This window comes from Pinus tabuliformis, chromosome 3_1 (assembly GCF_031772625.1).
Source record: "Pinus tabuliformis cultivar Carrire ecotype Pingquan chromosome 3_1, CPIR1, whole genome shotgun sequence".
Classification (NCBI taxonomy): Eukaryota; Viridiplantae; Streptophyta; class Pinopsida; order Pinales; family Pinaceae; genus Pinus; species Pinus tabuliformis.
The window spans coordinates 21,351,168-21,378,939 of record NC_142301.1 but is presented as its reverse complement, the minus strand read 5'-3'; the positions used below and the strand labels follow the sequence as shown (position 1 = coordinate 21,378,939).

General features: G+C 40.5%; 1 protein-coding gene across 1 annotated transcript in view; it reads right to left on the bottom strand.

Moving 5' to 3' along the window:
- LOC149185566 (magnesium transporter, putative (DUF803)) overlaps nucleotides 1-27,772 on the bottom strand; it is a 396,376-nt gene that overhangs the window by 78,569 nt on the left and 290,035 nt on the right. Inside the window, exon 7 of the mRNA XM_089410729.1 lies at nucleotides 19,939-20,059. Within this exon, the coding sequence (XP_089266855.1) occupies nucleotides 19,939-20,059 (121 nt within the window). The remainder of the gene's footprint in view (nucleotides 1-19,938; nucleotides 20,060-27,772) is intronic.

Genomic DNA, 27,772 nt, shown 5'->3' with positions numbered 1-27,772 from the left:
TTCTTCTTCTTTCATTTCTTCAATAGCACAAAATACAACCTCAGTACTTGTCAAGTCTTTGTGAACATCTATCTATAGTACTTTCATTCTTTGGTTTCATTCTTACTTCAAAGTATTCATTATGATTGTCATAATATGCCCTCCCTCTCAACTAGAGAGATATACCCTTTCTTTTATCCAGGCTCCCTCTCAACTTGGGGAGATCAACAACTTCATAACATCGAAGAAACTCCATTCTTTCAAGGCTTCATTTCATTCTTATGGTATCAATGTCAACTTGATCATCATCATTCTTATAGCTTCCTTCATCATGCTCATCATTATTATCATCTTCAATTACAAACATTCAACAACTTGAATATTATGTACCTACAAACTTTAATAGCAAGTACAACCAAATATATAGAAGCATGAAATCAACCATATCAAAATCAAGTCATTTAAAACATCAAATACCTAAACCTAGTTGGGTTAACGATGGTCACATCTTTTAGACTTCAACAACTTGCTAGGATTTTGTGACAAACCCTAGATTCCATCTTTCGAGACACAGGGTCTTAGATATCAGCAAATCAAATAACAGTTATAAGTAGAACTTCGGCGTAAATCACATAAAGAAAGACATTTGTCGACGCGTTTCGAACCAACCAGTGTGGTTCATCGTCAGGACAAGTTGAAGAAACAGATCCAGCTTTGCATGTTAAATAGTCTAAGCAGAGCCTCCAACGGCTATCTTGACCAACGGCTAATTTTGACTTAGGGACCGGAGTCAAAAAGTCAAATTGATAATTTAATGGGAGTTAGTTATCATCGGTTACCATACCTTAAAATATATAAATGAAATAATTATAGATGGTGTTTACGTTATTAGTTAGTTAAAAGGTAACATTAAAAATTGTAAATTATATGGGATAACATTAAAAATTGTAAATTATAATTTACAATTTTAATGTTACCTTTTAACTAACTAATAATGTAAACACCATCTATAATTATTTCATTTATATATTTTAAGATATGGTAACCAATGATAACTAACTCCCATTAAATTATCAATTTGACTTTTTGACTCCGGTCCCTAAGTCAAAATTAGCTGTTGGTCAAGATAGCCGTTGGAGGCTCTGCTCAGACTATTTAACATGCAAAGTTGGATCTGTTTCTTCAACTTGTCCTGACGATGAACCACACTAGTTGGTTCGAAACGCGTCGACAAATGTCTTTCTTTATGTGATTTACGCCGAAGTTCTACTTATAACTATTATGGATCACAGAAGCCTCAATTCAGCAAATCAAATAACAATCCAATCACAGTACTATACATCTAAGGCTTCAAAAGTATGCTTTTCAGAATTTACATGTGAGACTCTACAAGGGTTTGTTGCAAACCCTAGATTTTGTTATCAAAACCAAATATTATCATGTCCTATAATATCAATCTCTACTAGGGTTTTGTTACAAACCCTAGATTTCACAAACTAAAATATCCACTTCAACAATTAAGTTAGCATACTTGCATATAGATATCTAGGATGCATTTCACATCAATATCTACTAGGTAAACCCAAGACACAAACATTAATACATCAAAGTTAGATGTACAACATTTTTTCACCGAGCTAGGGTTTTGATCAAATAGACGAACATACACCTAGGGCTTCATTTCTAGGATCTTACTATTGCAAGGATTTTGTTCATAAACCCTAAGTTACCAAACCTTGATCTAAGGTTTCATTATGTGACCTATTAACTGTAAACCGTAAAGGACTAGGGTTTTACCATAACAATACCAAAGCCTTAAACTTCGAGAGAATAGGATTTCTAGACTTTATCAACAAACCCTAAGAAGACTAGGGTTTCATAATCAACATTTGCATACCTTTAGCAACAAGAGGCTAGGGTTTTATAGTGAACCCTAAAGGTTAGGGTTTCACAAGAATGATCAAAATGATAGTATAACGAGGGTAGATTCAATCTAATGATTAATCACCCTAACAAGAATCTTTAAGATTCAAAACCCTAGACATAATGATGTCAGTAATGTAAAGCAAATTTCAAAAGAGAATGAACATACCTTTTCTATGAAGAGAACCTTGTAACAAAACTTGTAGTTTAAGACATACCTTGAATTGTTCTTTAACAAACCTTGTAGGACATCAATTCTTGAAATGCCTTGAAAGACTTCCTTTGCAATAGAACTTCTAACAATTTCAAGTCTCCATAACTTTTGTGTATTCTGCAATCGTTCCTACCAAGGAAAATATAAAAGTTTATTAGCATATAATACAAACAAATCTTGATATGAGAGGGAAAACAAACATAAAAGAGGAAAAAAGGAATAAGATGCTTATCTTTTGGTAAAATGGTGAAGGCTCCCTCTTAATCCAATCCTTTTGATGGATACCTAAAACTTATCAAAATAATTCAAAAATGTTCTAACAACATATGTTAGACCTATAAACTTTAGAAATCAAAACATAAAGGAAAATAATACAAAACATAAGATAGAAGGATATGCAAGGGATGGTATTCCCCAAGAGTCTTTGGCAAAAAGATCTCTGATTTCGGATTCTTCAGTCTTGTTTCTCTTACGTGGAGCTTCGTCAGCGACATTCACATGTTCTCTTTCTCTCTTCTTATTCCTTGGATCTTCAGGACAATGGCTTTTGTAGTGACCCATCTAATGACCGCTGTAGCATTCAACCTTGAATAGGTCAACTTTCTTCTTTCATCCTTTGAACTTCTTGAAAGTTCCCTCCTTCTTGTGATTAGCTGAATAGACATTAGAGGTGTTTTTCTTCTGTTAAAATTTGGGTACCAAAGGAAAAGTGGTTCCCTAAGGCTTTGATCTTTGGCCTAGGGAAATGTGTCCAAATTTATTTGTACTTTTCTCCTGAAGTGATTTTATAAGTAGTAAAGTCAAATTAATTTAAAGTGACTTTATAAATGGTAAAGTTACATTCTAATTTAAAAGTGACTCTATAAGTGGTAAAATTACATTCTAATTTAAAGGTGGCTTTATTAAAGTCAATGAAGAATTAGAAAGTGAAAAAGTCACTATGGAAATAAAAGGCTAAGTGGGTCTTTATTTATGTGGGTGAGTTAAAAAATAGAAAGTGAGGATTAAATGCACATTTATTCTTATCCCTAGATCTAAATGAATCTCAGCCATTAGATCTTAGGGTAACCCAAAAGGTCATTTAGAGAATAAAAGGAAAAGAGAAGAGGGAAAGATCAATTCATTCTTTCATGAGCATTTGAGAGAAAGAGAAGAGAGAGCAAGGAGAAAATTTCTTAGCAGTGAGGAAGTGAAGGAGAGCAACAAGAAGACATTTTAGCAAATCTGGGCAGCAACATTTATTGGCACGCATCCCAAGGAAAAACCATACAACAGGAGAAAGGCAGAGATATAGAAGAAGAGGGACAGCACAGAAATCGAGGAAGAGTGACAGCAGTAAGGGCACAAATTTCAAGGCAGATTTGGGCACAAATTTTGAGGCAGTCGTACTATTGAAATTCGTATGGTCCATACATTCCGTACAAAAAGTTATGGGCACATTTTTCGAGGTAGGTTGTACAGCATTTAATGTTGTTTTTATTGCTAAAAAAATTATGTTTTGGTTGTTTGCTGGTTGGCACGATTTTCGAGGTGGAGTGCAAGCACGGAAATCGAGATAAGTTGTAATTTGTGGTTGCTAGAATTTTTACTGTCTATTTCACTTTCTCTGTAAAAGCATTTTCAAAAATAAAGAAGAGCTCTCAAACTAGCTTTCCCCAAGAGTTGTAGGGGGTTTTTCCAAAGTCACATTCACCAAAAATCACTGTGTTATTTTCTGTGCGGCTGTCATAATTTTGTTGTGATTTATTTCTGCAATTTCAGCAGTTGTGAAATCTCTAAATTTTTGTTTTAAGAAAATTATTGTCATTTCCAGATTTTAGAATTTTTATCATGCTTGGATTTAAAACTAAATGCACGGAGTGATAAGGAAAACTGATAATTGGAGTGGGGCTTGAAATTTCTCCATGGTATCAAAGCTTGGTTGGCTGAAAAGTGCAGTTTGGGACAGCAAAGTGAAAATTACAGCAAGCTGATTTTTACACAGAAAACAGAAACCTTTACCACATATTTGAAAAATTCAATTTGATAGGACAGTGAAACATGTCTTTGGGTTTGAGAGTTGAAGATAGGCTGGATGGGCAGAACAACTACAGTGCATGGAAGGAGAGAATCCAGAGCATCTTTGAAGAAGCAGAAGTCTGGGGCATTATGGTAAAGACCACACAGAACCCGATATAGTACCTGCTGACCCTGTACAGTTGGCAGAGTTTAACAAAAAGATTGATTCTGGAAGGAATCAAAGATCATGTCATTCCTCATGTGAGAGGAAAGACTTATGCACATGAGATGTGGACAGCCTTGACCAGTCTTTAGGGGAGCTCAAATGAAAACAGAAAAATGGTCCTAAAAGAGAAACTGAAGGCCATTAAAATGGCTAAGACTGACAGTGCTACAGCATACCTCACAAAGATCACTTCAGTGAGAGATGAGTTGGCAGTCGTAGGTGAAATCATTACACCCACTGAGTTGGTGAGGATTGCTTTGCATGGTCTTTCCAAGACTTACGAGAATTTTGTGCATGGCATTGTTGCACGGGAAAACCTTCTCGATTGGGAGAGGTTGTGGGATGATTGCATTCAAAATGAGATCAGAAAGAACCATCTTGGGGCAACCAAACAGGTGGAGGAGGATGACAATGTGGCATTGTTAGCAAGAGGCAAGAAGGGCAGAGCAAAGAAGCAAGCTTCCAACAGTGGAGGCAAAGGCAAAGGCAAAGGCAAGTAGTAGAACAAGGAGAAGGACTATTCCAAAGTCAAATGTTGGAATTGTCAAAAGTTGGGACACTATGCTATTGTGTGTCCAGAGAAGAAGAACAAAAAAGGGAAAGACAAACCCATGGCTGCTTCTGCAGAGAGCTTTGATCGGGAGTTTGGGTTCATAGCTTGTGAGGCCACTAGTGCAGGATAACCTGCCATACAGGTTCTGAGGGAGTGTGCATTCGCCACTACTAGCAGAGCATCTTCTAGCATTTGGCATGTTGATAGTGGCGCTTCCCACCACATGACAGGAGTCAGAGAGTATTTCTCAGAGCTTTCAGAGGGTGACACTGATATGGAGGTAGTACTTGGTGATGACAACATTGTTAGAACAGTGGGTATGGGGACATTGACATTTGATAGGGGACCCAAACCTCCCTTGGAAGTGAAAGATGTTCTATATGTGCGTGGAATGAAGAAGAACCTGATATTCGTCTCAGCACTTGAGGACAGAGGGTATGATGTGTTGTTCAGGAAAGGGCAGGTGCTTATATATCCTAGGGGAACTCCAGCTTCGTCAGCTAGAGAGATTGGTGTGCGCCATGCAAAGGTGTACAAGTTCTCATTCCAACCCCTGATGGCATTGAGTAGCAACACCCGAGATAGGACCAATAGCAGATCTAGCAGTTCTCTAGCAGTTCAGAGTTGTGTGAGATTTGGCACTGCGGGATGGGGCACATGTATCATGGGGCCTTGAGTACATTGCGAGAGATCACCACTAGTGTGCTAGATTTCAGTTCTGATCACCTTGATGTATGCAGAGGATGTGCTATGTGGAAGTTTGCCAGATCCCCTTTCCCAACAGTGACAGCAAAGCGACTGAGATCCTTGACTTGATTCATACCGATGTGAGTGGTCGGATGTCTCATGTATCCTTGAGTGGCTATGAGTACTATGTTTTATTCATTGATGACCACTCCAGCAAGACCTGGATTTATTTCTTGAAGACCAAGAGTGAGGTTTTCAAGTGGTTTCAAGAGTTCAAAGCTCTTGTGGAGACCCAGACAGGTAGGAAGATCAAGGTCCTTAGGTCGGACAATGGAGGGGAGTATACCTTTGGTGAGTTTGTTGATTTTTGTGCTAAGGTAGGCATTAGGAAGGAGTTCACAGTTCCTTACCACCCCCAGCAGAATGGAGTTGCAGAGAGGAAGAACAGATCCATTGCAGGGGTTGCCAAAGCCATGCTTCATGATCAGGGGTTACCTTTACTTTTGTGGGCAAAGGCTTGCAACACTGTTGTGTACTTGCAAAACAGGAGTCCACATTGTGCCTTGGGGAATGTGACTCCGAAGGAGGCTTTTTCTGGGAAGAAGCCTAATGTTCGGCACTTTCGTATCTTTGGGTGCCTTACATATTCCTATGTCCCCAAGGAGAACATGACCAAGCCAGAGCCCACTGTAAGACAAGGGCATATTTGTGGGTTATAGCGAGACCTCAAAATCTTATCGGATTTATATTCCTGCACAAAGAAAAGTGGTTGTCAAGCAGGATGTGAAGTTCAAGGAGGAGAGAGCTTTCGGGAGGTCACGGGAGTTAGAGTATCTAGAGCCGCCAGACCCTCAGGAGCAGTTGAGTCAGTCACAAGGATCCAATGGTCAGGGATCAGGAGGTACATCAATTACAATGTCAGGTCCATCAGTGAGCAGTCGCTCTCAGAGTCAAGTGGGGGGTTCTTCGGGCAGCATGCAAGGCAGTCCGCAAAGCAATTCACAGGGTAGTCCACCAATGGACAATTCGCACGGTACTTCAGCATCTAGAGGCACAAATTTAGGCATGAGGTCAGTTGGCAAGCCTTCAAGAATTCAGGCTTCTGATGATGATGAGGATTCTTTCACTCCGATGGGAGAAGTATGCTCAGGGAAGAGGAAGCCCAAGTGGCTTCAAGATACCTTGCGCGAGGCCACATCAGTTGTTGGGACAAAGGGACAGGTTAGAGAGAGTAAACCACCTGAGTAGTTCTGTAGTTACATGGCATTGGTAACAAGCATTGTTGACTCTGAGCCTTCTAGTTATGAGGAGGCAGCTAGCCAACAAGTCCGGAGAGAGGCTATGATGGAGGAGTATTCTTCTATTATGAAGAACGATGTTTGGGAGGTAGTGCCGAGGCCTGAAGGTAAAATAGTTGTTACATCCAGATGGCTCTACAAGATAAAGCATGTTGTAGATGGCAGCATCGAGAAGTTCAAAGCTCAATTTGTGGCGAGAGGGTTCTCACAAGTAGAGGGAGTTGACTATGAGGAGACCTTCGCTCCTGTAGCTCGGCATACATCTATTCGCTCCATTATATCGATTGCAACAGAGATGAGTTGGAAGATCCACCAGATGGATGTGAAGACCGCATTTCTCAATGGCTTCATTCAGGAGGAGGATTATATTGAGCAGTCGCAGGGCTTTGAGGTGCATGGGAAGGAGTCCCATGTATGCAGATTGAAAAAGACACTCCATGGCCCAAAGCAAGCTCCTAGAGCTTAGTACTCGAGGATTGATACATACTTGCAGCAGTTGGGTTTCACAAAGAGTGAGGTTGATCCAAACCTATACTTCATTGTGGTGCGTGAGGAGCCTCTCATTCTGATGTTGTATGTTGATGACTTGATCATCACTAGTGCAAAGAGACTCATTGAGGGCTGCAAGAGATATCTTGCTTCAAAGTTTGAGATGAAGGATATCGGCTTCATGCATTATTTTCTGGGATTGGAGGTGTGGCAGGAGGAGGGGCATTTCTTCCTGGGACAAGGGAAGTACATTGTGGATATTCTTAGCAGATTTCACATGGAGGACTGCAAACCCATGTCTACACCAATGATCACTAACTGAAAGAAGCTTCATTCTTCTGATTCCGAGTTGGTGGATCCTACTCTATATAGACAGTTGATTGGTTGTTTGATGTATTTGGTCAACACTCGACCAGATATATGTTTTGCAGTTAACACTATGAGTCAATTCATGTGTGAGCCCAGGAGAGTGCATTGGGTCGCTGCAAAACACATTCTTCGTTACTTGCAAGGGACTGTGGATTTTGGTCTGGATTATAGACAGGGTGATCGAGTGAGACTGGCAGGGTACATGGATTCAAATTGGGCAGGTTGTGCTTCAGATAGGAAGAGTACTTCCAGGTGTTGTTTTGGGTTGGGTTCGACAGTTGTGTCGTGGATCAGCCCGTTGCGTTGAGCTCAGCTGAGGCAGAGTATAGGGCTGCTAATTTGGCTAGTTGTGAGGCCATATGGCTTCGCAAGATGTTGTTTGGTTTATTTGGTCAGGCATTGAGACCTTCAGTAATTTACTATGATAATTAGAGTTGCATAAAACTCACGGAGAATCCAGTTTTTCTGTGAGCATCACCCGATGCAATGAGTGCTAAGTGAACTATTCAAAAATCATGAGAAATTAGTCAGTTACGACTACCTCTCATGAAAATGGTCATACGTGAATGATCTTACTTAACGCAGTCGAATCCCAAAAATGATATCTAATATAATGCACTGCGTAAAACCCCCATACTTAAATTCAAAAAGAGTCAAGGGATCTCTACTTGAATGGTTCATGAGGCACAATACTTGCTAAGGTTTTGCAAATGGGGTAGCAAGCTAAGTGGGCTTGATTGTGGGGAAAAACTCCACAGTTAAGCGCGCTTGAGCCAAAGGAGTTCTGGGATGGGTGACCTCCTGGGAAGTCCTGGTTACCGGGTGCAAGCCCCGGAAGTGATGATTGATGCTATGTGATTCGTTCTCCACATTTCACTAGTTTCAATCCCACTTCTTCACCCCTGTGAGCATCACCCGATGCAATGAGTGCTAAGTGAACTATTCAAAAATCATGAGAAATTAGTCAGTTACGACTACCTCTCATGAAAATGGTCATACGTGAATGATCTTACTTAACGCAGTTGAATCCCAAAAATGATATCTAATAAGTCAAAGCATATTGAGATCAAGTATCACTTCATTAGAGACTGTGTCCAAAAGGGAGTTGTCAAGCTTGAGTACATTTCCACAAATGAGCAGGTAGCAGACATTTTCACCAAAGCCTTACCATGGGACAAGCTTGTCTACTTCAGAGACAATATGGGACTGGTGAGGAACACTTTCCTCGGTAAGAGGGAGTGTTAAAATTTGGGTACCAGAGGACAAGTGGTTCCCTAAGGCTTTGATCTTTGGCCTAGGGAACAGTGTCCAAATTTATTTGTATTTTTCTCCTAAAGTGACTTTATAAGCGATAAAGTCAATTTAATTTAAAAGTGACTTTATAAGTGGTAAAGTTACATTCTAATTTAAATGTGACTTTATTAAAGTCAATGAAGAATTAGAAAGTGAAAAAGTGACTATGGAAATAAAAGGCTAAGTGGGTCTTTATTTAAGTGGGTGAGTTAAAAAATAGAATGTGAGAATTAAATGCACATTTATTCTCATCCTTAGATCAAAATGAATCTTAGCCATTAGATCTTAGGGTAACCCAAAAGGTCATTTAGAGAATAAAAGGAGAAGAGAAGGGGTAAAAATCAATTCATTCTTTCATGAGCATTTGAGAAAAAGAGAAGAGAGAGCAAGGAGAAAATTTCTAAGCAATGAGGAAGTGAAGGAGAGCAGCAAGAAGACATTTCAGCAAATCTGGGCAGCATCATTTATTGGCACGCATCCCAAGGCAAAATCGTACAGCAAAAGAAAGGCACAGATATCGAAGAAGAGGGATAGCACAGAAATCGAGGAAGAGTGACAGTGGCAAGGGCATGAATTTCGAGGCATATTTGGGCACGAATTTTGAGGCAGCCATACTGTTGAAATCTGTACAGTCCGTACATCAAGTTCTGGGCATGTTTTTCGAGGTTGGCCGTACAACATTTAATGTTGTTTTTATTGCTAAAAAAAATTCTATTTTGGCTGATTGGCACAATTTTCGAGGTGGAGTGCAAGCACGAAAATCGAGATAAGTTGTAATTTGTGGTTGCTGGAATTTTTACTGTGTATTTCAGTTTCTCTCTAAAGGCATTTTCAGAAATAAAGAAGAGCTCTCAAACTGGTTTTCCCCAAGCGCTGTAGGGGGTTTTTCCAGGGTCACATTGACCAAAAATCATTGTGTTATTTTATGTGTGTGGCTATCATAATTTTGCTGTGTTTTATTTCTGCAATTTCAGTAGTTGTGAAATCTCTAAATTTGTTCTTTCAGAAAATTATTGTCATTTCCAGATTTTAGAATTTTTATCATGCTTGGATTTAAAATTAAATGCAAGTGATAAGGAAAATTGATAACTGGAGTGGGGGTTGAAATTTCTTCATGGTATCAGAGCTTGGTTGGCTGAAAAGTGCAGCTTGGTCAACTTTCTTCTTTCATCCTTTGAACTTCTTGAAGGTTCCCTTCTTCTTGTGATGAGCTGAATAGGCATTAGAGGTGTTTTTCTTCTTCATCCTCCTCCTTGTTGTTTTATAATGATATTCGGGTTTCTTCTTGACCGCATGCATTCCACATTTGTTCAAATGTTGGAGTATCCTTCCAACTGCTAATTCTTGATGCAAAAGCACTCCAAGATTTTGTCCTAGAAGAGCAGCAATTACGAGCTCCTTTTCTGGTACAACTACATCTATTGCTTGGAGTTCATCTCTTATTCTAGATATCCATACAAAGCATGATGATACAGTATCGTCTCTTGTCATCCTTATCGTCCTCAGTTCATTCTTGAGGCTTGTTATTTGACTAATGTTCTTGATGGTGAATAATTTCAAGAGAGCCTCATACATTTCTTGAGCGGAGTCTATGTTGGATATATATGGAATTAGGTTGTCCTTTACTCCATCTACTATTAGATTCATGGCCAAGACTTCGGTTTCTCTAAACTTCTCTTTCTCTGCGTCATTTGTAGGCTTCTTGACTTTTCCTTGCACAAGCTCCAAAACATTGTGCTTAGCGAGGATAAGATCTATCATTTTTTCTATGCTTTGTAGTTGGAGGCTCCTTCTAGTTTGTTTTCTCCCTTCATTGAATTTGTCATGTTGTTATCTTCTACTCCTTGTGACCTTCCTTGAAATCTTTTTTTCTTCTCTTTTCAATATATCTTCAGTTTTCCCTTTTTTTATTCTTCACCTCAGCTCTGATACCATGTTAGAAACTCAGAAAGGCAAAAAGATTTTCTTCTGTTGATAATTACTTGTGATATTCTTGTAGTTTTAATATCTTTTCTTATGTTCTTCTTTTATCTTAAGTTTCATCAAGCAATCATCACAACAAAGCATGAAGATCAATGACACCAGATGTAGGTACTCAGTCAAGGCTAAAACCCCTTTATAAGTGAAAACCCAGCTAAACTCTTCCACTAGTAAATCAAATTGAGATAGACCAAGACCTTAGACTTGAAAGACCTTCCTTCTCCGCCAAGTCAGCCTTCCAATATGATTCAACAAATTTCAGTAGTCTCTTCTTGTCTAGCAAGTATAGCCCAGTGACAACCCAGAATTTCGACCCCCAACAACTTCAGAGTTTCATCCTTGCTACAATCTAGAACTTCAACACCAATAACTTTAGAATTTCGGCCCAGCTACAATCCAGAAACTTCGCACGTGTGAGAGATAGATTGCCCAAAAACTCAATTTTGATCTTACAGCTCCTCCAATCCTTCTCCAGCAACTTCGTTATCTTTTTCTGCCTCCAACAACTGCAGATTGAACTTGTTGAGTGAGACTACTTCAAATGAATCAAATTGTTGCCTTTATATAGTGTCTATGTGAGGTCGAATTCCATTAATGATGTCGACGTGTCCTTTTTGACGCCAACTTGGTGGAGGAGACTTAAAATACCTATTTTACATTAAAAAAAATATATTTCTTGATAGATGAAGCCCAAGAAGGGCCTTTTACATTATGACTTGGACACGGATACTTGACATAAACCCTAGAAACCTACAATGGAGGCTTTGACCTAAGAACCATTGACCCAAGCATGAAACCCATGCTTTAATAAGTCAATTTCTTTTATAATAAAAAGAAATCTTTCTTTTGACAAATACATTACATCATGACTCAAATACAATTATGAAGACCGACACTAGTCACATTCTTCAACAGCTTGCTAGTTGTCTGAAAATGGAGAAAAGTTGTCTCCTATGGGTTACACAAAAATTTTTGTGAGTAACATAGACCATACACAATTACTAGTTCTTAAGAAGGGTATTTTTAAAAGTTTGAGTTAATTTTTTTTTAAATCTAGTTAAAAGTATAATTATATTTTTTTTAAAGAGAAAAAACATTAGTATTGAACTTATTATAAATCTAAAAAAGGATTCTTTAATAGAAGAATATAAAGGAGTTTTGAAATACAAAAGGGAAAATTAAAAAATGATGGAACAAAAATTTTCTTATAATGGCAGCATAATCTCATGTTATGTGTTACATACATTAAAGGGGAATGTTCAAGGAAAAGAGATTATTATTTTTATCAACAAGAACCGTGAGGAAAAGTACATGAACATTAGGCAAAATAATTATTAATTCGATAACCAAATATAATTAAAAATAAGATGCCTCTTATTTTGAAGCAGAATATAAAATTAAGAAATTGCAATTTATAATTCAGAACAATGAATGTATATCTCAATTCAATGGTGTAACTATGTTTAAAGAAGAGGTTGACATAATTCTTGGTTTACCTTGGGCTAAAAAACTGGGTACCTTCATGTTAAACATGGAGAAACAATTTTGATGTTTCCCTATACGAAGAACATCATGACATTATAGGACATGACATTGAAGTCAGAATCGATAATACCTTCACCAACAAACTTCAAAAGTATCTTGAAAATGATGTTTCAAAAAAATCAAAAGTCAATATCAAGGGTGCAGAAAGAAATTGACAAAATTATTGCAGAGAAAGATGAAAAGATCTTGCCTTAGAAACGACAATCAAAAATTACTTACGCAAACAAAGAAGCTTAAAAAGGATAAGAAGTTGTTGGTAAACAGACTACAATAACTTATGGAGAGGAAAGCATCGAAATCTTCAAATGTGAAAATGCAAGTTGACGTAAAAGGAAAGAATACAAATCTAATCAATATCACAATTAAAGAACATGCCAAACCAGTGGAAGTAAAAACATAATTAGGTGTTGGAGTACAAACGATAGAAATGCCAAGTGTACTTACTAATTAATGTTCAGAAATTAACAAATCAAAATCAATACATGAAGAAAATAAAACTCCAAAGCAAATCAAAGAAACACTATAGAGACACCTTATCAACATCCTAATCACAAGAGCAGGTACATTCACCAGTCAGTGTATCAGCATCACTCAAACAGGAAACAATTAACCCATCTTCAAAAGAATATTGGTACTAGTATCGTCAAGTCTCATGATAATAATTCATCTTGGGAAGCCTATAAGCACAACATGCCACCGAGTATTGAATTAGGATGGTCAAATCATGTTACAGTTCAACGATTTTGCTTAGTGCTTAGAAGTTCCTACCATCTAGTGTCATCAACCTTCATTACATAAAACAAGAATCAAGGTTTGTTATTACAAACGAAAATCAAAGACAAAAAGCTTTCTTATAGATGTGCTTTGAGGACAAAACATTTCTAAAAGGGAAGGCAATGTTATGAACATAAACAATGTAAATATTATAAACAATAAATAATAATTAATAATTAGTATTAACAAAAGAACATGTCTCAAAGGACATGACTATTCATAAAAATACATCCCACTTAGGAATACAATGAGGCCTTCATTGTATTCCATATACTATTCTTTCATACATTTATTCAATATAATATATTTTATCAATGGATTATTTTATATCCCAAGTCTTTTGGTTATTCTATTCATGAGACCAGTTTGGTTGTTACAACAATCGCCATGAGAAAACAAACAAAAAACTAGCATCAAGTGACTACCCCAAGGACTACATAAAAACTAGCAAAAGTCCATGCCCTACAGGCTTAAACATCCAAAAATGAAAACCATATAGACCTAAGGCTAGAACCAAACATCCAAAAAAAAATATGGTGGCCAGTAGGAAACCAAAAGGAGAGACATCAATATCAAGTATTAGCAACAAATCCCATGTTTGTAGGAGAGTCACAATCATTAGAGTTCAAGTCGTGGCAATTGAATGGTGGAAAATCAACAAATGAGGTGGGGTCTCATCTATTATTATTCTATTTTTCAAAGCACCTTCCCATAGAAATGGTGAAATCCAGTTAGAGGTACTTGTCATTCTTAGCCAAAGCAGGTGGAAGAAAGCTAAGGTGCTCTGTCACAACATAAATAATCAATTTAATGAATAATAGCTACCATAAGCTGGTTACTGTTGATTTGGGGTAGCATCGGATATGCTCTAGCCACGAAATTTGGTGGAGAGGTTGGGGCACATGAGATCTCCAATACCCAGAAAGGGTTTGGGCAGATTCTAAACAGAGCAGGAGATATTAAAATAATTAATATTTTTAATGGAGTCCCGAAGTCTAAACTTAGGGAAAATAAAATATTAATGTGTATTAATATGAATCTGTGTTAAAATGGTCCAAAAAGACATGGATCAAGCAAGATCTAATCTTAGCCGTTGATTAGGGACTTAATCTCAGCCGTTGAGATGTCAACAAAAAAAAGTATAAGAGGACGCTTGAGGGGCACTTGGAGAGCAATCAGGAGGCAGCAAGTATGGAACAGAGAGACGGGAGATTAGCGCAGAAGAGGCAGACGCAGAACCAGAGGAAGCCACGCAGAGGTAGCAGAGACTGTGCAGAGCCAGAAGGGCCTACATCATCCACGCAGAGGCTGCAAGAGTGATGCAGAAGCCCAGAGAGACTGCGCAGAGCCTCAGTAGGCTAACGCAGAGGGTTTCAGGCTGATGCAGAGGGTTTCAGGCTGTAGCAGAGGTCAATAGGGCCTACGTTGGGTTTAGGAAAGTGCTGGAAGTTTGTCTATCTGTGGGTAAGCCAGTTTGGCACCCTATTGTACAAGAAAATTGCTGAATAATAAAATCATCCCTTGTTGCACCGGTTTTCCCACATTGGGTTTTTTCGAGGACATTAGTCCAAAATAACTATGTCAATGTGTGCATCTTCTTGTTTCTGTATTACGATGTGATATCTACAGCAGTATTTATTTTAACGTTTGTTGAAGTAATTTCATGAATAACTTACGATGAAATAAGTAGGAAAAGTAAATCAGTTGTTGCAGTGATAGAATTTTCACATGGTATCAAAGCAAGTAATCAAAGACAGAAAGGGAAAATCAGTTATGGGTCAAGACCACAATGCAGAGGCATCCACCTCAGGGGACTCACGCAGATTTTTAGAAGATTGCACAAGAGAGAGAGATTTCAATTTCTCAATGTTGGCTTCCAGGTTGGAAGAAGATGTGGCATGCATGACTAGTGTTGCATCATCAGAAGTGTGGTATATAGACAGTGGAGCCTCGTGGCATATGACGGGAATTAGGGAGTGTTTCTCAGAATATCGAGAAGAGAAGATGAACTTTCATATCACCATGGGGAACAAGGCAAACTGTACTCCAGTAAGAAAGGGTACCATAGTTTTTCAGACAGAATCGGGAGAGCAGTTTCGTGCCACAAATGTGTTGCATGTGCCAAGATTGGGGATGAACTTACTTTCCATGTCACAACTACAAGGCAAGGGCTATGACGTCTACTTCATCAAGGAAAAGGTATACGTCAAACACCTGAGCTGGAAAAAGAAAGTGCAGATCGAGATGATGTATGCAAGGGATGCGCTCTAGGAAAGTATGCCAAGGCGGCATTTCCTAGGATCAACCACAGGGCCAAGAGTGTACTAGGATTGATACACTCAAATATTTGCAGACCTATGTCCATCAAAGCTCTCAGTGGTGCCGAGTATTTCCTTAATTTCATTGATGACCACTCGAGGAAAACTTGGATCTATTTTTTGAAAACCAAGGATGAGGTTTTCAGTCGATTCAAGGAGTTCAAGGCTCTAGTGGAGAATCTGACAAGTAAGAAAATAAAAGTCTTGCGCTCAGATAATGGTGGAGAATATGTTGATAAGGGCTTCACTGATTTTTGCGCTAAGGAGGGCATCAGAAGAGAATGGACAGCTCCCTACAATCCGGAGCAGAATGGGATGGCAGAAAGGAAAAACAGGACTATTGTAGAAGCAGCTAGGGCCATGTTGTATGATTAGGATATGCCAAAATTCCTATGGGCAGAAGCATGCAACACAGCTGTCTACGTTCAGAACAGGACTCCTCATCAGGCATTGGGCAAGATTACTCCAGAGAAAGTCTTCACTGGGAAGACACTTGAAGTCAGTCATTTCAGGATATTTGGGAGTTTGGCATATTGTCGCATACTCGAGGAAAAGAGGAAGAAGCTGGATCAGACTGCAGAAAAGGGGTATCTGGCAGGATATATCGAGAACGTAAAGGCATACAGGATCTATCTTCCAGGGAGCAGGAAGGTAGTAGTACGACGAGATGTAAAGTTCGTGGAGGATAGAGCTTTCAGAAGATCTCCTGAAATGCCTTCCAAGGAGCAGTCGAAAGAGGATCCGTTGGTCATGCATCTTCAACCAACGAAAGTGAAGAATTCTTCCTCGGATCAAGAAGATTCTCAGGATGAGGAAGAGGAGCAAACAGAAGCACCTGTTGGCAAAGGAAGAACCAACAGGGAACTTCGTCAGATTCTGCACAATGCAGAGAACTTCATCAGAGAGCCAAGGAACAGTAAAAGGGAGCGAAAACAGCCAGACAGGTATCAGGCGTTAGTAGCTCAGGATGGAGAGCCTACCAGCTTCAAGGAGGCAACTCAGCATCAAGTCTGGCTAGATGCGATGGTGGAGGAGTGTAACTTCATAATGGTAAACGATGTCTGGGAGGTGGTGTCAAGGCCTCAAGACAGATCTGTGGTAGGTTCTAGATGGATCTACAAGATCAAATATGCTGCAGACGGCAATATTGAAAAATACAAGGCCAAGTTTGTGGCTAAGGGGTATGCTCAAAAGGAAGGTATTGACTATGAGGAAACCTTCACCCCAGTAGCCAGGTATATAACTATTAGGACCATGATATCTCTTGCAGCCCAGATGGGATGGGAGATCCATCAGATGGATGTCAAGACGGCATTTCTAAATGGGGTAATAGAAGAAGAAGTATACATTGAACAACCAGAGGGCTTTGAAATTCATGAGAAGAAGTCTCATGTATGCAAACTGAAGAAAGCCTTGTATGGGCTGAAGCAGGCACCAAGAGCATGATATGGTCGAATAGATGGCTACTTGCAGAAGATGGGGTTTGTCAAGAGTGACACGGATTCGAATCTCTACTATCTGGTCGTAGAGAGCGAGCCACTTATCTTAGTATCATATGTGGATGATCTCTTCCTGATAGGATCATCCAGACTCATTGAACACTGCAAGAAGAATCTAGCCACAGAGTTCGATATGAAGGATCTGGGATGAATGCACTATTTTCTAGGGTTGGAAGTTTGGCAGCAAAAAAGAGAAATCTTCCTTGGGCAAGGAAGGTATGCTACAAAAATTCTGAAAAGGTTCGGGATGGGAAACTGTAGACCTATGGCTACGCCAATGATCACCAACTAGAAGAAGATTGATGCATCAGAAGACAAGGATGTCGATCCCACCCTATATCGACAGCTCATAGGGTCCCTGATGTATCTAGTCAACACTAGGCAGATATTTGCTATGCTATCAACACCCTCAGTCAGTTCATGGTGGAACCAAAGAGGGCTCACTCGGCAGCAGCCAAACACATTCTCAGGTATTTACAGGGTACAGTTGATTATGGGCTCTTGTACAACAAGGGGAAGGATATCAAGTTGAGTGGATTTACTGATGCAGAATGGGCAGGAAGTTCAGTGGATCGGAAAAGTACCTCTGGGTACTATTTCAACATTGGATCAAGAATAACCTCCTGGTGTAGTAGGAAACAGAAGTCCGTAACTTTGAGCTCGTCTGAGGCAGAATATATGGCAGCAAACACAGCTTCATGTGAGGCCATATGGCTTAGAAAACTGTTGGTAAACCTATTCAGAAGAAATATGGAGGCGACCAGGATCATATGTGATAATCAAATTTGCATCAAACTCTCTGAGAATCCATTATTTCATTATAAGTCAAAGCATATTTATATCCGGTGTCACTTTGTCAGAGATTGTGTCCAACGTGGAGCTGTACAATTGAGCTACACTCCTACAGGGGAACAAGTGGCAAATATCCTCACCAAGGCCCTTGGAAAGTCAAAATTTGACTACTTCAGGGAAAAGACGGGGATGGTAAAGAACCCCTTTCAAAAGTAAGGTGTTAGCAGCACGAATGAAGAGGGAGTTGCAGTGCAGATCCAGTGTCGGGAGAAAGGACCAACAGTGGCACAGATGCAGAGGGGGTTGCAGTGCAGATGCAGTGTTGGGAGAAAGGACCAACAGTAGCATAGATACAGAGGAAGGTGCAATGCAAATGCAGCGCTGGGAGAAAGGACCAGCAGCAGCATGAATGCAGAAGGAGTTGTCATACAGATGCAGCGATGGCAGTGGCAGAACCATGGGCAGCAATACAGGATGCAGCAATGCAGAGGATGTTGGGCAAGGAGGCCTAGCATCAGCACAGGTATCGATGCCAGATGATCAGAGTAATACTCAGTGAGGAGTATTGCTAGAGCACAGTCCTCGCTAAGAGGGAGTGTTGATTTGGGGTAGCATCGGATGTGATCTACCCACGAAATTTGGTGGAGAGGTTGGGGCACATGAGATCTCCAATGCCCAGAAAGGGTGAAAGGGTTTGGGCAGATTCTAAACAAATCAAGAGATATTAAAATAATTAATATTTTTAATGGAGTCCCTAAGTCTAAACTTAGGTAAAATAAAATAGTAATGTGTATTAATATGAATCTGTGTTAGAATGGTCCAAAAAGACATGGATCAAGCTTGATCTAAACTTAGCCTTTAATTAGGGACTTAATCTTGGCCGTTGAGATGTCAACAGAAAAAGTATAAGAGGAGGCTTGAAGGGCACTTGGAGAACACACTAAGGGAGACCAGTCAGTGCAATTTCTAGAGCGGGGTTTGTTGAGAAGTTGAACTAGTGGTCTGGAGAGCAGTCAAGAGGCAACAAGTACGAAATAGAGAGACGAGAGATTAGCGCATAAGAGGCAGACGCAAAGCCAGAGGAAGCAACAAAGAGGCAGCAGAGACTGCGCAGAGGGCCTACGTCATCCACACAAAGGCTGCAGGAGTGACGCAGAAGCCCAGAGAGGTTGGGCAGAGCTTCAGTAGGCTGACGCAAAGGGTTTCAGGCTGTAGCAGAGGTCAGTAGGGCCTACGCTGGATTTAGGAAAGTGTTGGAAGTTTGTCTATTTGTGAGTAAGCCAGTTTGGCACCATGTTGTACAAGAAAATTGCTGAATAATAAAATCCTCCCTTGCTGCACCGGTTTTCCCACATTGGGTTTTTCTGGGGACATTAATCCAAAATAACTATGTCAATGTGTGCATATTTTTGTTTCTGTATTACAATATGATATCTGCAGCAGTATTTATTTTAATGTTTGTTGAAGTAATTTCATGAATAACTTATGATGAAATAAGTAGGAAAAGTAAATCAGTTGTTGCAATGATAAAATTTTCACAGTTACTTTGACTTTTGGCAGCTTATTCAACAAACAACAATTTTTCAGCAACACTTTTGTTTTGGAAGCATGTATCTGTGATATCCAGAATCCTTGAACAACTTCAGATAACGGACTGATTGCAATATCAAACAATTTTATTGGCTCTAATGAGAATGCACAAACCACATTGCAAAATTCAAAATCCCATCAAATACTATAGAAATAGTCAAACCAAACCACATTAATAAAAAATTCAGCAGCAATGTCCCTCATGAATCCTAGACTCTTAAATGTAAAAGCAGATAGAAAATGTAAAAAAGTGTCATATCTTCATAACTCGAATTCAGTTACCAAACTTTATATGCCATGAAATACCAAATGTTTCATTACCAAAACCACCACTATCATTTATTATCAGAGAAGAAAATCAACAAATGATGGCATAAAATTCTTTCATAATTATATAACCAAATGCAGCACCTGGTAAAAGAAGCCACTGCCACTGCAGCATATGCTAAGCGCAATTCCAATAGGAATAGACATTTTTGAAAAGCCTTGTTCTGAGAGGATAAAACCCAATTTGGAAATTGCAGCAGCTAATCTGGATGTAGCATAGAGGAAGTATATTAGGCATTTCAATACAACTAATTAAAGTAAACTTTATAGAAATCTGAGACATCTAATCTGGGCATGGCCTATCCATTTCGAGCCAAGGTACTTCCAATCTAATTATTGATTTTTCCTTGACTCTCATGTAAAAATATTTCTTGGTAAAAGGGATTAAAAGGTACTATGCACCAGAATTACAGAACCAGCTGGTTCAAAGCACTTTGAACCGAAACCAACCCTCCAAGCCAGTTTGAAGCCTCAACCAGCTGATTCCTCAAGGCCCCAACCATCTTGGAATTGTATTTAACTTTTCAGAGTTAATGTTGACATTTACCTTTACTTATTTTTCACTTTTATTAACTTAAATTTTAACATCAGAAATTTAAGTCTGATACCTAGACCTCACATGAATCAGAACCATCAGACCTCACACAAATGTTGAGAACATAAGACAGGTAGATCTACAATGTGATTACGGATAAGCCCTAGTCCAGCCAATGAAAATATCCACCATAAAGAAACAGCACTTGGCCAAGATTGCCCTTGGGCCTATATCAACCAATAACTTGACTGAATCAATTACAAATCAGGAGTGTGCTTTATTTATATAATCCTTTAGGGTTCACAATGCTAGCCCTGAGAGAGCAATGAGGCCGACCTAATCACATATAGAATAATACAATGAAGTGGTTTAATTACCCATATGTAGGCTCAATAAAGCCACCAATAATACATCAAATAGAATATTAACCATAGCCTCACATTTCAATGCCACCTCTTAAGGTGAACAAGGGACCACAAAGAAGCCATTACATCCACATTCACAATCATCACAATATCCTCTTGTAATGCTTAGCTAGGAGACATGAAAATCCATAATACTAGTTAAGAAAAACCTTCACGATATTCAATGGGATTGATCGTGCTGCAAAAATTCTTAGTGGAGCAAACTAGTATTTGTTAAGTAGAGCAAGGCCAGTTGAAATAAGCAATGTTCCACCAAGACTCCAGTGCGGAGAGACGCGGGTGCGGGGAGATGCACAGGGCAGACGTGTGGGAGTACCCTCAAATTTTAGGGAAATTTCGGAGCTGCGGGGGGACATCGGGGTATATATATATATATATATATATATATATATATATATATAAAATTCAAGTTCATATTCATTGTTCAATAATGAAAGCATAAATATTAAATAGACTAATAGTAATATGGATACCAATACATCGAAAATTGAAATTTGATCCACGATTCCACATATAAAATTTAAATTCATAATTGAACTAAATAATGACGTACATTGATCCATCCTCATGATTCATTTTGATATATACATCACTCATATGACATACTCATTATCCATCCATACGATGAGATTCAATAATGAAATATTCAAATACATTGATCCATATCATTCATCATTCTACAATCTACATTGATTTAAAAATTAAATTCATCATTCTACAATCTACATTGATTTAAAAATTAAATTCATCATTCTACAATCTACATTGATTTAAAAATTAAATTCATCATTCATCATTCTAGAATCTAAATTGAAAGCAAAACATACTAGTATATTACTATATACTATATACTAGACACTGAAGTTTTGAGGGGGGATGCCCAGGCGCACCCCTTTTGGGGAGTTTCGTCCCCCACACTGGGGAAACACACCCCCTTGCATCTCCCCAAGACTCCCCAAAACGAGTGCGTGGGGAAACGCACCCCCAGTAGACTACCTGTCCCGGGTGCGTGGCGTGCGAGGGGTGTGTGCACCTGACCCTAGGGGACGCGTCCCCATGGAACACTGGAAATAAGGGCTTGTGGCAAGGGCATCTCTAACTTCCACAAGGAAGGGCCCCCTTGAAAATCGTGCCCAAAAATCTGACTTTCACTGTATGCTAACTCAGCTGTACGAACTTGCTGGAATGCTGCCTTGGAATGTGTGCCAAGCTGTTGCCTCCTTCTCCTCTCTGAAATCTCCCTTGCTCTCTTGCTCTCCTTCTCCTAATCTGCTCATGAAAGAATGAATGACATTTTCCTCCTTTTCCTCCTTTAATCTAACCCTAAGTGACTTTTGGGTGATCCCTAAATCCAATTGCCGAAATAGATTGAGATCTAGGGCTGAGATTAAATGCTCATTTAAATCTCACTTTCTATTTTTTAATTCACCCCACTTTAATAAAGACCCACTTAATCATTTATTTCCAAAGTCACTTTTCCTTTCTAATTTTACATTGACTTTATTAAAGTCACTTTAAAATTAGACTTTAGTAACTTTATCACTTAAAATCACTTTTAAATTAGATTTGACTTTATAAAAATTATAAAGTCACTTTAGGAGAAAAATTAAATTCTTTTGGACACTTTTCCCTAGGCCAAAGATCAAAGCCTTAGAGAACCACCTGTCCTCCGGTACCAAATTTCAACACTCCCTCTTACCAAGGAAGGTGTTCCTCACCACACCCATCTTGTCTCTAAAGTAGTCATGCTTGCCCCGTGGTAAGGCTTTGGTAAGAATATCTGCAACATGCTCATCAATGCGAATATACTCAAGCTTCACAGCGCCCTTCTGAACACAGTCTGATGAAATGATATTTGATCCCGATATGCTTTGACCTGTCATGAAATACTGGATTCTCCGTGAGTTTAATGCAACTCTGATTATCACAGTAAATCACTGAAGGTCTCAACGGCTGACCAAATAAGCCAAACAACATCTTGCGAAGCCAGATGGCCTCACAACTAGCTAGACTGGCTGCCATATACTCTGCTTCCGCTGAACTCAATGCTACTAACTGCTGCTTCCGGCTGAACCATGACACTACTGCTGAACCCAACCCAAAACAGCACCCTGAAGTGCTCTTCCTATCAAAAGCACAACCTGCCCAATCAGAATCAGTATAACCTGCCAATCTCACTCCATCCCCTTGCCTGTAGTCCAGACCATAATCCACTGTCCCCTACAAGTACCGCAAAATGTGTTTTGCAGCCACCCAGTGAACCTTCCTAGGCTCACACATAAACTGATTCATCGTGTTGACTACAAAACAAATATCTGGTCTAGTGTTGACAAAATACATCAAGGAACCAATCAGCTGCCTGTACAATGTGGGATCCACCAACTCGGAATCCGAAGCATGAAGCTTCTTCCAGTTGGTGATCATCAGTGTCGACATGGGTCTACAATCCTCCATGTGGAATCTGCCAAGGATGTCCACAATATACTTCCCCTACCCCAGAAAGAAATGCCCCTCCTCCTGCCACACCTCCAAACCCAAAAAGTAATGCATCAAGCCGATGTCCTTCATCTCAAACTCCGCCGCAAGATCTCTCTTGCAATGCTCTATGAGTCTCTCTGCACTTGTAATGATCAAGTCATCCACATACACCACCAGAATGAGAGGCTCCTCACCTATCACAATAAAGTAAAGGTTCGGATCTGCCTCACTCTTTGTGAAACCCATCCCCTGCAAGTATGTATCTATCCTGGAGTACCAAGCTCTGGGAGCTTGCTTCAGGCCATAAAGGGCCTTCTTCAGTCTGCACACATGGGACTCCTTCCCATGCAGCTCAAAGCCCTGTGGCTGCTCAATGTACACCTCCTCCTGTATGAAGCCATTGAGAAATGCAGTCTTCACATCCATCTGGTGGATCTTCCAACCCATCTCTGCTGCTATTGATATAATGGAGCGGATTGAAGTATATCGAGCCACGGGAGCGAAGGTCTCCTCATAATCAACTCCCTCTACCTGGGAAAACCCTCTAGCCACAAACTTTGCTTTGAATTTCTCAATGCTGCCATCTGCAGCATGCTTTACCTTGTAAAGCCATCTGGAAGTAACCACGGATTTTCCCTCAAGCCTCGGCACCACCTCCCAAACATCATTCTTCATGATAGAAGAATACTCCTCCTGCATGGCCTCTCTCCAGACCTGCTGGCTAGCTGCCTCCTCATAGCTAGAAGGCTCAGAGTCAAGGATGTTGGTAGCCATTGCCATATAGCTACAAAACCTCTTAGGTGGTCTACTCTCTCTGACCGGCCTCTTAGGCTCAGCGACAGATGTGGCATCTCTCAAGGTGTCCTGAAGCCACTTGGGCTTCCTCTTCCCTGAGTGCACTTCTCCCATAGGAGAATGAAACTCCTCCTCCCCATCATCATCAGGAGCCTGAACTCCTGACTGTCTGTCTGCTGTCCTCCTGCCTGCACCTGAACCTGTAGAAGCTGAGGTACCGTGTGAACTGTCCATCAGTGGACTCCCTAGTGAACTGCTCTGTGAACTACTCTGCATGCTGCCCGGAGCACCACCCCTCTAGCTCGGCGAGCCACTGCTCACTGACGGACCTAACATCCTCATAGATGTACCTCCGGATCCTCCTGATCCCTGCCCACTGGATCCCTGCGACTGACTCAACTGCTGCTGAGGGTCTGGCTGATCCAGATACTCTAACTCCCGTGACCTCCTAAAGGCCCTGTCCTCCTCGAACTTCACATCCAGCCTGACAACAACTTTCCTCTGTGCAGGAATGTAAATCCGAAAGGCCTTTGAGGTCTCACTGTAGCCCACAAACATACCCTTCTCTGCGGTGGGCTCTAGTTTGGTCCTCTTCTCCTTGGGTATGTAGGAGTATGTGATGCACCCAAAGATACGAAGATGACCAATATCAGGCTTCTTCCCAGAAAAAGCCTCCTCCGGAGTAATGTGCCCCAAGTCACGATGTGGACTCCTGTTCTGCAAATAAACAGCTGTGTTGCAGGCCTCTGCCCACAAGAACAATGGCAACTCCCGATCATGTAACATGGCTTTGGCAGCCCCTACGATGGATCTGTTCTTCCTCTCCGCAACCCCGTTCTGCTGGGGGTTGTAAGGAACAGTGAACTCCCTCCTAATGCCTGCCTCCGCACAATATTCAACAAACTCTCCAAGGGTGTACTCTCCCCCATTGTCCGACCTCAGGGACTTGATCTTCCGGCCTGTCTGTGTCTCCACAAGAGCTCTAAACTCCTGAAATCGCTTGAAGACCTCACTCTTGGTCTTCAAGAAATAAATCCAGGTCCTCCTGGAGTGATCACCAATGAATAAAACATAGTACTCATATCCACTCAAGGAAACATGAGACATCCGACCGCTCACATCGGAATGAATCAAATCAAGTATCCCAGTCGCTCTGCTGTCACTGCTGGGAAAAGGGGATTTGGCAAACTTGCCCATCGCACATCCTCTGCAAGTATCAAAGTGATCAGTACTGAAATCTGGCACACCTGTAGTGATCTCCCGCAATGTCCTCAAGGCTCCATGATACATATGCCCCATCCTGTGGTGCCAAATCTCACACAGCTCAGAACTGCTAGCTCTGCTGTCGGTACTACTGCTCAATGCCAAAAGGGACTAGAATGCAAACTTGTACACCTTTGCATGGTGTACACCTATCACTCTAGTTGAATCAGCTGGAGTGCCCCTGGGATACATCAACACCTGTCCTCCTCTGAACAGTACCTCATATCCTCTGTCCTCCAAAGCTGAGACGGATATGAGGTTCTTCCTCATCCCTGGCACATAAAGAACATCTGACACCTTCAAGGGAGGTTTGGACTCCCTTTGAAATGTCAGTGTCCCCACACCGACTGCTCTAACAACTCTGTCATCACCGAGTACTACCTCTATATCAGTGCCACTCTCTGAAAGCTCTGAGAAGTACTCATGGACTCCTGTCATGTGACGTGAAGCCCCACTGTCCACATACCAGATACCCGAAGATGCTCCGCTAATCGAGGGAAAAGCATGCTCCCTCTGAACCTGTGTGGCAGGTGATCCTGCACTAGAGGACTCATACGCAGTGAACCCAAACTCCCGGTCAAAACGAACTGCAAAGTCCTCAACCTCTGCTGAAGCTGCCATGCTCTGGTTCTTCCCCTTCTTCTTCTTCTTCTCTGGACACACAACTGCATAGTGTCCCATCTTTTGACAATTCCAACACTTCACCTTGGAATAATCCTTCTGTGTGTTACCCTGTTTACCTTTGCATTTGCCTTTGCCCCCACCATTGCTTGTGGAAGCCTGCTTCTTCCCTTTGCCTTTCTTGCCTCCTTCCGACAGTGCTACATCCTCATCCTGCTCAACTGGCTTGGCTGCCCCAAGCTGACCTTTCCTGATCTCTATCTGAATGCAATCATCCCAAAACCTCTCTCATGTGGGAAGGGTCTCACGTGCACAAACCCCATCAGCAAAGTTCATCCATGAAAGGGGGAGGCCATTCACTGCAATCCGCACCAACTCAGTGGGTGGAATGTCCTCTCCAACTGCTACCAACTCATCTCTCACATTAGTAATCTTTGTGAGATATTCAATTGCACTATCATTGCCCATCTTAATGGTCTTCAACTTCTCCTTCAGGACCATTTTCCGGTTCTCATTGGTACTCTGGTAGAGATTGGACAATGTTGTCCACATCTCATGGGCATTTCTCTTTCCTCTCACATGAGGAATGCAATGGTCTTTGACTCCGTCTAGAATCAGTCTCTTACCCTTATTCTTTTTATTATACTCAGCCAACTGAGTAGCACCAGCAGGCACAACAACAGGGTTCTGTGTGGTATGCACCATGATGTCCCAGACTTCTGCCTCCTCAAAGATACTCTGCATTCTCTCCTTCCAAACGCTGTAATTTGTATGCCCATCCAGCCTATCCTCCACCCTCAACCCCAATGACATCCTGTTGTCCTAAAAATTGAAAAATAGTACTGTTGTAGTAAAAATAAAACTGTTGTTTGTGAAAAATCAGCTTGCTGGAATTTTCTCAATGAAAAATCAGCAGGCTGTAATTTTCCTCCTTGCTGTCCCAAACTGCACTTCAGCACTCAAGCTTTGATACCATGTAAAAATTTCTCATTTCCCACCCCGGTTTTCAGTTTCACCTTATTTCTCCAAAATAGTTAAATGCCCTTTCCCATATCCATACATTTAACAACTGGAAAATAAATTTTGTTGAAAACACAAATTTTGGAAAAATTATAGAATGCTGGAAAATGCAGAATTAAAAGATCAGCACGTACAAACAGCCATTTAACACATTTAAACACAGTAATTTTTGGTCAAGGTGACCCTGGAAAAACCCCCTACAACTCTTGGGGAAAACCAGTTCGAGAGCTCCTTATTTCTGAAAAATGCTTTTTACAGTGAGAAATATTCAGCAAAAATCAGCAAGTAAACTTTTACAACTTATCTCGTTTTCCGTGCCTCACAGCGAACTAGAAAAACTTGCAAACAGAAAAATCTGAACAGCAATAAATGTTGTACGTCCTCCTTGATTTTTGTGCCAATTTTCAGCCTTAAATTCTGTTGTACGGCCTGCCTAGAAAATCGTGCAAGCTGCCAGAAATTCTGCTGTACGATTTCCTCGATTTCTGTGCCGAAAATTGTTGTACGGCCTCCTTGAAAATCTGTTGTACAGCAAACTCAAATTTCTGCTCCTCGATTTCTGTGCAAACCAGTGTTTTTAAAACCGGAACCGGTGACCGAACCGGTCCACCTAGCTAACCGGTTTACCGACCGGAACCGGTCTAACCGGGACTGGTTTGGTCTAAACGAACCGGTTTTTAAAAAATACATTAAATAATTAATTTTTAATGAAACAAAACTATTTTTAAGATGTAAAACCATGATTCCAAGCCAATAGAGACAAAATATGCAAAGTTTGCTC